Source organism: Rhagoletis pomonella, unplaced genomic scaffold, assembly GCF_013731165.1.
Source record: "Rhagoletis pomonella isolate Grant_MI unplaced genomic scaffold, Rhpom_1.0 Rhpom_scaffold_00011, whole genome shotgun sequence".
Lineage (NCBI taxonomy): Eukaryota > Metazoa > Arthropoda > Insecta > Diptera > Tephritidae > Rhagoletis > Rhagoletis pomonella.
The window spans coordinates 29327946-29341670 of record NW_023458565.1 but is presented as its reverse complement, the minus strand read 5'-3'; the positions used below and the strand labels follow the sequence as shown (position 1 = coordinate 29341670).

The following is a 13725-nucleotide window of genomic DNA, read 5'->3' as shown; positions in this document are numbered from 1 at the left end:
GACCAATCATGTGAAGTATTGTTCAAAACCCGTCGGTCGGGCTTATGTGTTGCCAGACACGTTTCTTTGTCCTTTGCCCCAGGTGCTCGCCCGCGCGACGTGAGCACTTTTTTGCGGCTCTGAACTTTATGGCTAATTGCGGTTGTGTGCGCGGAGAAAGAAAACAGGCTATCAAAGGTAATCCCTGAAATTTTCGGGTTGTGCACCGTCGGAATTTTTGCCTTGTTGAAGCCCGGAGATAGGGATTTTTGAGAGGGTTAGGCCCCTTGCAATGAAGAAGTGATAAAGTTCGGCGAGGTAGCCGTTTACTTTTGAGTAGAGGACAGAGAAGGGAAAAGAGAATTGAGAATTATGATCCTAAGCGTGTTAATTGGTTGGAGGCCTTTTTGTCCCTCCAAATTAAAGATTTTTTCCCTATCATTCCCACGGCAGTCGGGTCTAAGTAACCCGAACGAGCCTAATTCGTATCTGGCCATGGACTGTCACTTCAGCATCATTTCCCAAAAGTTCTTAGAGGGATTCGTATGATTTTACAACATTTTTCCGCTGTTTCCCTGTAGTCGGAGGAAAAGGATAATTGAATTCTTTCGTATTTGCTCTTTCAAGTTGGAAGTTATTTTTTTTTTACCTCACTCAAATTAACCGATACTATTCGGAACATTTTTAGAATAGGGAAACTAAAAAGCCAATAAACCTCATTAAAAATTGAAATGATTCAAGATTGAATCCTGTATGACTTCACTTTGTCAGTGCACTGTCAATCTGATTAGACCCTGAAAAAAAAATCCGGTAAATTACAAGGAAAATAAAAAATTCCGGCAACACCCACCAACAATAGTTGGCAACGCAAGTTTTTCACTACATCCGGCAGCATTTCGGTCGTGGAGCAAAAGTCGAATGCCGAATTGTGTGTGGCTGTGAAATTTTAATTGAAAAACACCTTAAAAAAGTGTCAAACTACTCTAAATACTCAAAGGTTGAAAAATATAGTGTGCAGAAAAAAGTGTAACAACTCCATTTCGCTGAAATATTAAATATTTTGCGGTGAAAAAGCTGTGAAAGTGGCTGCGTTTCAGGCCGCCTATAGAATTTTTCCTTCAGCATCGATGATTAAGTTGGTGCTCCGCTTAGAAGCCTGTGTGTAAGAAGAGTATAGCTGTATTCCGACCGCCCTTCATTTCGAGCAGTGTGAGCGAAATAGTACAACGAATTAGTATGAAGTGAACGTTGCTAATCTTTCGAAAAAACCAAAAGCAGTGCGAAATAAAAAGAAAAAACACACGCACTAATAGCTGTCAAGGGAACGTCAATTGCCCGATTTTGACATTTTCAACGTTTGCACCGTTTGATGTAAAAAAGTTCTGGAAAAATTAATTTTTTTCAAAACACAAGTGAAAACAAAACAGAAAATTCAATTAATTGCAAAAGTTAACTGATCGAGCAATTAAACGGGCGCAATCGCTTATAAATCATAACCTTTTTCTGTGATTTTCTGGCAAATCCTTAGCTGCGCTCGGGCGCTACCTCTGCTTACATTTCATCAGCCACAATTTTCAGTGCTCCGTTAGGGTTCTGCCATCAATTCGCAAAATGTTAATAAATTTAAGAGTAAAAACGCTCGATGCACAGACGCATGATTTTAGTATTGACAATGAGGTAAGTGTGCCGTGCCAAAGTAGCAGGAAATACCCTTAGCATATACGATTGGCTGTACCTCTCCCGTGGTTGCTGGTGGCGGGGGAGGAGATGTCTGCCAGTCGCCTCCCCCGCGAATTAGATGCTTTATGATTTTGTAACTTTTCAATATTTTTTCATACATTTTGTAGCTGACTATACGGGAATTTAAGGACAAAATCGCTGAAAAGACCAATATCGCGGCCGACCAACAGCGTATCATTTATTGCGGACGTGTACTTGCTGATGAGAAACAATTGAAAGAATATGGTGAGTCAATAGATATGAATAGCAAAACATGCTGAATTCACTTATGCATAGATACAGTGAAAACTCGATACTTAAAACTAGCGTTGCGTGATACTTTTCTTATCATATATATCAAAAATTCATATGCACAATGTGGTCAGTCAGTAAACGATAAGACTTTGACGACCCAAAGATTATCGTGTGTCAAATTTTTGCAAAGAGCGTCATTTGAAATTGCTTTTATATTTTTAGATGTTGACGGCAAGGTTGTACATGTGGCCGAACGCCCACCACCATCGCAACGTGGTTCCTCGACTTCCAACTCATCGTCGAACGACACACCGAATGCACGTGAGCGTCCGGCCAATCGTGCTGGCATGCGAAACTCGCCACTGTTTCGAGCATTGGATGGCATGGTCGTCGGCACCATGGCAATACCAATGAACCCTGTAGTATGTATTTAGCTAAACTTGAAACGTTGGGAAAATGTTAAGAACTTACTCGTTTTTTTTTATGACAATAGCAAAATAATAGTCAGCAACCTGTAAATCCCTTTGCTGCCTCGTCTTCTTTTTGTATGAATCGTATAACAGTGGCCCGACACATGTTAGATTGTGCAAACAATATTGCGGCTTACTTGGAAGATCCCGAGAGGGTAAATACTTTCTGCCCTGATATACATATAATTAATCTGCAAATATTAAACTAACATTTTTCCATAGGGACTGAATAATACCTCTTTGGATATACTAGCACGTGGCAGCTGGACAATGGAATCGACGGTGGTTGAAGTGGGTTTCACCGCTGCCGATTTGCCACAAAACCAAAATATTGTCGAAATGGTACAAGATGCTGTATCTGCAGCCTTGCGTCGTAATAGTAATACCAACGTGACTGTCGTGCAATTACCAACAGTGTTTGGTTCCAATGAAGGCGAGGCAGGCGCCGCAATTAGTGCTGAAACAACTGCTGCCATGGATGCCAGTGATGGCGGCGGCGCTGCAGTTGATGCTGATACTGCTGCGGTCATCATAGAGGACGTAATTGATGATCCTTACGATGGTGTGGGTGCTAATATCAGCGTTTCTTCCGATGCTTCTGGCACAGATGCTACAAACAATACTACTACGACTACAAATCCGGCATCGGCCGATACATCGGCAGTAGATACGTCGAATGCGTCTACCAATACGGCAGGTACAAATACCGAAGAGAATGCTTCCCGAAGACGCACCAATACACGCGTCTTAGCCGAAGTAGTCGATCAAATGCGCACCGTGCAAACTCGTATGAATCCGTTCATTCAGCAATTCTACGAACTATTAAATAATGATCCAACCTTCGATGAAGAGGTTAGTGAGAAAATTAAATTAAATAAACTAAAATTGTAAAATATGCTTCATTCCAGGATACAAATGAACGCGAGAGCGCACAACGTCTATACAATCGTGTTTCGGAAGCGCTTCATTACATGTCACATGCTCAACACGCCATATCCGATCTGATGTTGGACGTATCACAACCAGCTCCACGGTTTCTCACCTGTCGGCCAATACTGGTCGAGCAAAGTGGCTATGTTAGTTCCAATAATTATTTATCAGCTGCTGCAGCGGCGGCAGCTGCGGCCGCAACTGGCACCAATCAAGCGCGTCCGCGTTCGCGTACTTATATAACACCACGTTACAACCACCCTGTAACTATAACAACCAGTTCACCACCGACAACAGCAAGCGGTAATGGAGTAGCAACGGGTAATGCTGCCGGTGCTAACACAGCTGGTAATAATAGCAACAGTGATGAAAGCAATCGCAATAGCAACAGCACAAGTGCTAGTGGCAGCGGCAGCGGCAGTTCCATTGAGGATCCTGTCGATGAACCGTTGGTCAATCCCAACAACACTCCAAGTACAGCGGCAGCTACGAACGCAGCCACGCAAAGCAACGGTAAGTAAAAATATGCCTCACGGCTTATATTTGTATATACTGTATTTTTATTTATTTGCATTTTACAACTCTTGTAGATGGTAATACCATAGAAATTATGCTTCAACCCAGACGTGGACTGTATTTTGGCAGTAGGTTTTTTATTTATCTTATAAAAGCTGCAAATGATTGTATCGTTGCGCTTCGTTCAGTTGTTTGGGTTATGCATAGACAAACTCTGCGTATTCTGACTTTTGACTAATCTTACTAATCATTTTCGATGTTAAGAAACACTCGCTAGTTGATACCGATAAAACTTATGAAAAGCTAGGGAATCCAAATATAAATTGGTTAAGTATTTAAAGATGTGCCTGAACGATGTAGCCATAACTGCCATTACCTTAACCACTTCGTCCCTCACTAGGTATTATCACAGCAAGTTTTAAAATTAAAAAAAGGCATGCGTACGAAAGATTTCTCCTAACCTGGTATGCCATCGAATTCTATCTCCCGAAGCTTTCCGCTTAAAGCCGTTATACCAGCCAAAGAACGTATTTATGTTGGCAATCAGGGATCTGAAATTGTCATTCGGTAACCTGATAGACGGAAGAAGTGGGAAGAACACTTGGATACTTTCAAATTCACCTCTGATGTGAGTAACTTATTGTTAACTCCGTCAACCAGAGAAATCACATTCTGTGAGGGTTTTTGGGTAATAATGCTGGCGTGGAAGTCCTTAGCCTTGGCAGAGCTATTTGATGCTATACCACTTTGATCCGCAGTTCCTAAAGTTATCCTCGGTCATTCTGATCCTAACAAGAAGAATTAAACAGCGAGTCATGCATTCATTCCGAAGCCATTAGAGGAGGCCACCTCCTTGGTACGTGAGAAGGTCACCATCGGAGCTCAACCACATACCATGGAATAGCTTCGTTACCTCGACTTTAGAAGCCTTAACTACTACGTATTCCTTAAACTCACTCAGATAACACCCCTTTCTGGATAGGCCCACGGCGTTTCCTGGGTCTACGGATAGTTGAGATGGGCGGTAACGATTATTAGACTAGCGTATTTAAGCAGAGCTTAGTAATACCTCTACAATAAGCTGGTCGGTTATGTTGCGTAAATGTGTTCTGCTTTCCGTACTTATTAATCTACATAGTATGTGCTAAATTAATAATCGCCCTAAAATGCTACTTCTGAATTTCTCGTTATAATTTCCGAAACTATTTTATGTAAAAAAATATCATACATTTTTCTAATTCCTTCATCTGTGTTTTACTTATTATTTAGGGCTTTTTGCAAATTAGTTTTTGTTATTCTAATTACTCCAAAAAAAACTATAAGCATATTTTATACAAATAATCATATTTTACATTCCTCCCCAGATACTCCACAAGTGCAAATGTCGCGTCTAATTCAGGCTATGGTCAATTCTGCGCCCATCAACACTGAACTTCATGTACAAATTTTGCCACCCTCGCTACTGAGTGTCGCAGTGAATGCGCGTGGCAATAATGGGAACAATCAGTCACAGTCAGGAGCTTCAGCAGGAGCAGCACCAGCAGGTTCGGCAACAGCCGCCACCAATAACGATACTACAGCGAATAATGGCAATAACAATGCCAATACTAATGGCAATGCTAGTGGCAGCGCCACCACCAATAACGATCGCAACAGCAACGACTCGGCAGCTGCGGGCCTAGCTGCGGCTGCCGGTAATCGTCCTGTTTCTGCATCATTAGCAATTGGTACTTTGCCAACAACATCGACACAAACACGTTCAACATCACGACCACAACTGCAAATTGGTGGCATACCGGCAAATGGCTGGAATGGACGCTTTATACCCGCAAATATGATGTCATCATTCGATCGCTTCCTACCGTGTAATAGTCATCACATTCGCGAACCAGAGAATGCTAGCAACAACGCAACTAGCAACGCAGCTAATGCGAATGCGGCGACCAATAATTCTAACCCTCAGATAATAAGTGAGTACAAAGCAAAAACAAGAAACTCCAAATGAATTGTCAAAATGGCTGAAAGTGTCAGAAGACTAATTTTTTTATTTTTCATTTCAAAACCTCTCCACAATAAAGCAGTTTTCGAAAAGCTTCTCCCTGCTTCAAAGTTTTTTTTTAGTTTAATTGGGTTTCAAGACACTTTTCGCCATTTTTAAACAAATTTCCATTCGGAACTTTTTCTAATCTATTAGCCACGAATACGATTAATCCACGGCCATTGCGTTCACTTGTTGAACTTACGGATCTGTTGCCACGCGTACGTTCCTCACCCACAGTAGGTGGTTCGTCCTCGTCTACACCGCGCACGAATGCCACCCCCACCCCACCGCCTACGCTAACACCACGTCTCACGCCAGGCAATTTCTTCTCTTTGCGCAATTTAATATCTGGTCAAAATCGCAATGCATCAACCACTGCAACAGCACCACCCGCAACCGAGACTTCGGCTACATCCGGTAGTAACGCTACTAACACAGACACCTATCGTCGTAATTTGCGCACCCAGTTACTCAATTTTGTCAACCAGAGTATTTTCGCTGGTGGCCCAATCAATGAGGAGACAGTACCACCAGCTGTAAATCGGGCAGTTGACTGGTTTGCTGAGTCACTCGAGCTGCTGCCACAATATGAGAGACCAGAATATGACTCACGTCATTCGGTAGCCAATATTTTGCGGCACATGCTACCTCTTTTCATAGAGATTGTGCGCGATGAACAGAGTAATCCGGCAGCTTTTGAACAGCGTATTAAGAAAATTTGCGAAGACTTTGTCAAACGACTTTACAGTGTTTTGAATGTGTGTGTGGGTCGAAGTAATGCTGAACTATACTGGGCACAATTGATGCGACTGCTGTTGGTGCCGACGCGATCACGTAAGTAGATATCTAAGTGGTTATTTAAAAAACTTTACAATTATTTTAATTATTTTGCACTTGATTCTAGATTTCCAAGATGAAGCTTTACGTTTCTTAAGCATCTATATAAACACAGTTATTCCATCCGCAACTGACACAGCTGATGCACAACAATTTATTGTACATAGAAATATACCAATAGCATCGGAGCCAGCCAATATAGTAAGTCCGAGTGTAGACAGCATTTTCAATAACAAATAGTGTTATGCCTGAAAATATTTGCAAATTTTGCCGGCTGATTTACTGATACATCTCATTGTTGTCGTATAGTTAGTTCGGTTCTTTATAACACAAAGAAGGAAAAACGCGGGCAAACATACAAAGGTATAATGTTCCATAACGTCGAACTACAAAATGTTGACATTGTATACTTTTCCAAAACGCATCCGAAAAGTTATTGAAATGCATTGTTGGAGTAATCGGCGCATCAGAAACAAAGTTGATGCTCCGTTTGGTTTTAATTGTTAGTGTTTGGCCGAGCTTCTTCCTCCTCCTTTAATTGCGATTGGTGTCGCAAAAAAGGAAAATTACGTAAAGTTATTCATTATTGAATATTCAAAATGTGAAATGTATGTGGTTGTAATGTTTCGTAACTCTGCATATACATACAAACAGTTTAAATGCCGCAGTATAACGGTATCCAAACATTGTATTGGTGCGTTTTGGAAGTCAGCCTTTTTTATATAGATCACTCATAATACTATTGCTATTCGATATACTTATAAATTTTTTTCGACAATTTTATCGCTCTACTTTTCGATATACATTCATATACAGAAATCCTTAGTTAAATTAGTATTTATTTTAGATGGCATTTTCGACCAGTTTATCACCCTACTTATTGATATATGTATTTAGAAATCTTTCATCATTAGTTTTTATTTTCGTTTCAATTATTGATAGCGTTTCCGTAATCTGGAACGGCAAATGATTTTATTAGAAACTTTTTCAAGGCAAAAATGCAGTCGGAGGTTTGCCATTGCCGACCGAGCTGCGACGTTATTAGAAAAAACGATGGCCTTTATTTTCGATTCGAAGTTAGACACTCGTCACGATGTACGTAAAGGTCAAAATCTTCTTAAAGATATTTATGTTCAAAAGCAAATATTTTTTTGCATATTTTCCATTACATAAAAGTAAATGCTCGCATTGCACTCACCATAATCTACCAGGAGTCATTTGTATCTCCTCCATCTCTCTTTAAACTACAGCCATTGGAAACTGATGTGGAGATGATAGAAGTGGCGTCAACATCCGAAGCTAAACCGCACAGTCAATTTGCAATAGACATAGACGACGACGATGATGATGAAGACGTAGAAATCGAAACCAGCCCAGCCGAACCGTTACCCACTGTTACCGCCGGTTCAGAGCCATGGCATAGAAATTTCCCCAATGACTGGTTGCCAATCATAACCCGTGATTTAACCATACAAAGTGCAGTAAGTATTTGAAATTACTTTGTGATATAGTTCTTTACGTAATATTCTTTGCTTAAGAATCCGCCAAGTCAAACTCCATTCTCGGATGCGTACATATCAGGCATGTCGGCCAAACGAAGGAAAATGATACAAAACAATAAACCGCCATCTGACGTGAGCTCGCTAATCGCTCGAAGTGTACGCAAAGCCATACAGACTGTTGGACCACGTGCGTCTACGACTGCTGCTTCGGCTGACGGAACGCCTACAGCGGAAGAGCTAACAGAAGCTATCGCCAACGATGCTACGGTACAAGCTACATATACGGAAGCGGTGCGCACGAATGTGCGCGAACGTTTAAAGAAAGACTCTGATTACAAACCCGATAAATATCCGCATGCCGCGAAATTTGTAAACAAGTAGAATTTGTAGGTTGGTGCTTTTTAGGTAATGAGCAAACAAAAAAAAAAACAAAAACAACACAAAAACATGCATAAAAAATATGCATCGCATGCATGCAAAATATAAGAACCCAAACGAAAGTAAGTTGTAATAATAATAATAATGAGAAAAGATGCGAGACGAAGCGGTAATGAGGAGTTGCTGGTACTTGTTATAAACAAAAAAAAAAATATATATATATCTTGATTATGTCTATATTTTATTTTTATCAGTTTTTTTTAAGTTTATGCTTTTTTCATATTGATAAATTATGCATTCAGATGAACACAATAACAAGAAACAAAAACATAGCAGTAGAGGTAAAAAGCATATACATACTAATCAAAAAAAAAATTGTACTTTATACGATACTAATATTAATATAAAGAAAAATACTAAAAAAATTCACGCATATTGAGAATTAAGGTTAACTAAGGAAGACATCCAATATACAGAGAAGTAAAACAACAGGCGAACAACAACTATAACAAGATTCACATTTATGTATAGTGCATAAAAAATAAGGCAAATAAAATATGATCTAATGCAGTTTTATGTGCAAGTAAAATGCTGTGTCTGTCTCACTATTATGGCAGTGTATTGTGGACGGCGATGGAGTGTTTTCATTGTTAATGTTATAACCCAAATTGAAACAAAATCACTCAATAATCAAGTATTGGAACCCGTGCTTTAAAAAAAATCGATAAACATTCGCTTGATTCCAAAATGTGAAAAATGCAAAGCATCAGCCTATTTTATTCCTAAAGTATTGCAGAATAAAAAGTACAGTTTGCGCAACCTTACTTGTAACTACCATTCAGGCGTGGTTGCGAATACTGGGCATTTCCATCTGCTGTGGCTCAGAATTAATAAAGGCTGATACTTTCTTTCTATACACTTTGGAATTCAGGCATACTTATTTGAATTAACCAGTTTTTGATTTCAGACCACAAAACCTTGATCCTGATTTCATAAGAATCCAGTAATTACGTGCTTCACAGGAAAAAAGCGTAGCTAAGCCATTTACAAAACCGATCTCCGACGTGAGTACTGTGCAGACAAAAAGTATAGATAATCTGTATAATTAAAAGTACGTAGAAGTAGTCATAGGCACAAAAATGAGCATCCATTGCTGACTTTTTAGATACAAGCATATATAGACAAGTAGCCCCGCTGATCTGTTTAGGCAACGATTTATAACAATTTAGTGTTTTTTGAGGTGAGAATTGTAACCATCTAACTTTTTTTTATTTATTTTCAGTACGCGAATTTGGCAAAGAAAGTTAATACAAACAAGAAATCGAAATTAGAATGAAATAAGATTAGTATGTGCTTAAGAAAAAATAGGGACCATTTGTCATAGAACATAATTGTTTGAATGAAAAGCGTGCAAACATACATATGTCATGAAAGAACTTACAGAAATTTTAAATCTATCTACAACAATACTCAAGGTAAGTTACTACATAAATATTTTCTAAAGTAAAAGGTCTGAAAATTTAAGAAAAAGCCACTGCTTAGTTTTTATTCATACGCCCCATTGTGTCTAACGAAAACTATAAAGTGCCAATTTCAAACTTTGTACAAAAATTTGAAAATTTCAACAAAAACAAAAAATCGTGCACCATGGATAGTAACTCTGTTGAGGAGTATGTATAGTAATTCATGCCGAATCAGGTTACACAGCATGTCCGCTTATGCAGTGAAAAGCAACCCGCAAAGAAAAGTTATTTCACGGCTAATTGAATAAAGTACTATTCCGTATAGATATACATACATACAAGAAATCACAAAAAGACGACCCCTTGCAAAAATACTTTTGACTCAGTGGTGTACGGCGGGGTTTTTTCCTGGTACAGTCTAGTGTGCATGCGAAAACGGCTGTTCACTTGAGTTCGAAGAAAAGTTAACCGACCTTGTTTTCAAGACGGCGACGATGCATAATCCCATGAGTTTCGTAAATGAGACTTTACCTTGCTAGTGGTTGGCCTCGTAGCATTGAAAAAAATCGACCACTATGCTGAAAATATCGTCCTATTTTTCCTAATTTCACGATACTTTTATTGTTACGAAAACTTTAAATTTTGTACGAATACTTACACATTAGACTGTGAGTACATGCCCACTCGTACATAAAAAAAAAAAAAACTTTTTGCCAATACCAGCCCTAGTTCATAGTACAAAAGCGCAAAACGTAATTGATAAATTCATTCATTAAATCTGTTGAATTTTTACTTTTAATCACATTCCTACGCTATCACCGGCACATGATGTTATGACGACAGCAATAAGTGCTTCGCCATTTCGCATACTACACATATTGACGTCCATAGTCTTGGAATTCGGTTCAATTTGTTCAAGATGCCGAGATGCCGAAATGGCCAAAATAGAAATCAGGCGATTTAAATAATATTTTAATTACAACGATGGCGCCTACAGCATGCTGTCATTAAATGATTCGCACTTTAACCGTAACACATTTGACCAAAAGGTCGCCCGAGCACTTAAGGCAAAAACTATAACATACTTGTATTTATATGTATGTATGTGTTTGAATTCTGCAAAGAAAGTCATCCATAGGCTAAGTGCTAGTGAAATGTTAATATGTGTCGTGATCATATGTATGTATGTATATTTATTGACAAGACGTCATTGTTTAAGAAGTAATTATGTATGTACATTAGGGTGGTCCTTAAATGTAGAGAGCACATTTTTATATCCGATTTCCTAAGCTAAGGGTAGTACTTAAATGTAGGGAGCAAATTTTTACATCCAATTTCCCAAGCCTCAACCCCCAAGTCGATGCTACTATAGTCGAAGATATCACATATAAATTTTGGTCCCGTTTGGAGACGGTTAAGTTGTGTCGCACAGTGGGCAAAGTTCAGATTACCCTATGACGACGTCTTAACCGACTTCAATCGGAACTAAAATTTATATGTGATGTTCTCGACTTTAGTAGTTTCGATTTTGGGCATTAAATTAAAAAACTTATTTTTAATTTTTAGAGTCCTTAGAGGCTTCTGACCTTTGATCCCTTTGCGCCACGCCTTAATCGACTCCAATCGGGACCAAACTTTATAAGGGTATTAGATGAAAAGAAAAATTAATTTGAATTTTTTGAGTCTCCATAGGGAATCTGAACTTTGCCCCCCCCCCCCCCCCCTTTGCGACACGCCTTAACCGCATCCAATCGCGACCAAAATTTATATGTGATATCTATGACAGTGGTGTTACCCATTGAAGGGGTGAGACTGAATTAAATCGGTCATTTGATTTTTTTAAGGACCACCCTAATGTACATACAGTGCCGCTCAGGTAAATAGTACACACATTTACAATATTCAAAATGTTTTACGTAATCGATTTTTTCGTTAATTTTTTTTTTATAAAAGCCTAGCACATTATATAAAAAGCACAACACAAATCCACATTTCAAACTTCATACAAAAACAAGTAAGAAAGTCTAAGTTCGGGCGGAGCCGAACATTAAATACCCGGCGCAAGTATTAAATATATGTTTTTTCACCCTTCCGAAACCTTCCGCTAGATGGTAAGCCGAGGTGTATCAATTTTGAGTAAATTAGCGTCCTTCAATTTCGAAATATTGAAGTTTCAAGCATTTCTTAAATTTACCGTTATATGAGAATCGGCCGTTATTTTAGTCCGATTTCAATAATTTTCAACGTTTTGCTTACACGTGGCAAGTACAATAACCATACCGAGTTTGGAACAAATTGGTAGAACGGTTACCGATATACTTATATGTGATCATAAGTGGGCGGTGCCACGCCCATTTTCCAAAATTTTACCATAAACGTATTTCTTGGTAAAGAATTGTTGCAAGCATCAATTTTGAATAAATTAGCTTCAATATTTAATGATTTATCGAAGATTTTGTATTTCTCTAAATTACCGTTATATGGGATGTGGGCGTGGTTATTGTCCGATTTTAAAAAGTTTCGGCGGTTTTTTATGCTGTACCAAGGCCAACAACTGTGCCAAGTTTGGAAGAAATTGGTGCAGCGGTTACCAAGATATACACATGTAACCATAAGTGGGCGTGGCTACGCCCATTTTCCAAAAATTTATAATATTCTTATTTTTCGTCTAAAACTTATTATAAATATCAATTTTGAGTGAATAATCTTCAGTAGTTACTAAAATATCGCAGTTTTCGTATTTCTGAAAATTACCGTTATATGGGAAGTAGGCGTGGTTATTGAGCCATTTGGTATGTTATGCGAAGGCCAACAACTGTGCCAAGTTTGGAAGAAATTGGTGCAGCGGTTACCAAGATATACACATGTAACCATAAGTGGGCGTGGCTACGCCCATTTTACAAAAATTTATAACATTCTTATTTTTCGTCTAAAAATTATTGTAAATATCAATTTTGAGTGAATTATCTTCAGTAGTTACTAAAATATCGCAGTTTTCGTATTTCTGGAAATTACCGTTATATGGGAAGTGGGCGTGGTTAAAGTCCGATTTCGCCCATTTTCAATACCAACCTACCTTGGATTAAGGGAAACCTACATACCAAATTTCGTTGAGATATATCAATTTTTGCTCGAGTTATCGTGTACACGGACAGACGGACAGACAGACATGGCTTAATCGATTTCTTTTTTCATCCTGATCATTTATGTATACATTTGTCTATATCTATCTCGATTCGTTTTGGCTGTTACAAACAACCGTTATGTGAACAAAATTAATATACCCTTGTGCACAAGTGCGCTCGGGTATAATTATAAAAATTCAACAGACTAATAATTTCACCCAAAAATTTTAAACTTTTTATTCAGAATAGTTAGAAAAAATTTAGGTATAGAGATTTATAGCTCATTAAATTTTAGTAGGTTAAACTGCAAATTACAAGATGCTAGAAAATCGCGTTGATTTCTAATATATTTTTTTTTTAATTTTTAATAAAAAGGCTGGACTAGTGATGAGCAAAAATTTACTCTCAAAGTTGCGCTCAACAAACCAACCAAAGAAACACAAATTGAGCACTTTCGGGCACCCGCGGGCAAAAGAACAGACTTATGCTGGATTTCCACTAGGCATTAAA

General features: G+C 38.5%; 1 protein-coding gene across 2 annotated transcripts; it reads left to right on the top strand.

The window, feature by feature from the left end:
* Positions 1–879: 879 nt before the first annotated feature.
* LOC118746927 (large proline-rich protein bag6-B) lies at positions 880–9216 on the top strand. 2 transcript variants are annotated; one of them, XM_036480916.1, is made up of 11 exons: positions 880–1656; positions 1827–1944; positions 2176–2375; positions 2447–2578; positions 2646–3275; positions 3332–3866; positions 5234–5839; positions 6148–6744; positions 6815–6948; positions 7998–8228; positions 8286–9216. In XM_036480916.1, the coding sequence occupies exons 1-11, from the start codon at positions 1591–1593 to the stop codon at positions 8628–8630; spliced, it is 3594 nt and encodes a 1197-aa protein (XP_036336809.1). In that variant the 5' UTR covers positions 880–1590; the 3' UTR covers positions 8631–9216. The 2 variants fall into 2 exon arrangements, with proteins under 2 accessions (XP_036336809.1, XP_036336808.1); XM_036480915.1 differs by having other exon boundaries at positions 6064–6744.
* The last annotated feature ends 4509 nt before the right edge of the window (positions 9217–13725 follow it).

Bases quoted from the DNA above. Each gene is read 5' to 3' on its own strand.
- LOC118746927 (XM_036480915.1), top strand. From the start codon at position 1,591: ATGTTAATAAATTTAAGAGTAAAAACGCTCGATGCACAGACGCATGAT. The intron at 2,579-2,645 runs GTAAATACTTTC...ATTTTTCCATAG, and splicing joins ACTTGGAAGATCCCGAGAGG to GGACTGAATAATACCTCTTT. The intron at 6,745-6,814 runs GTAAGTAGATAT...ACTTGATTCTAG, and splicing joins GTTGGTGCCGACGCGATCAC to ATTTCCAAGATGAAGCTTTA.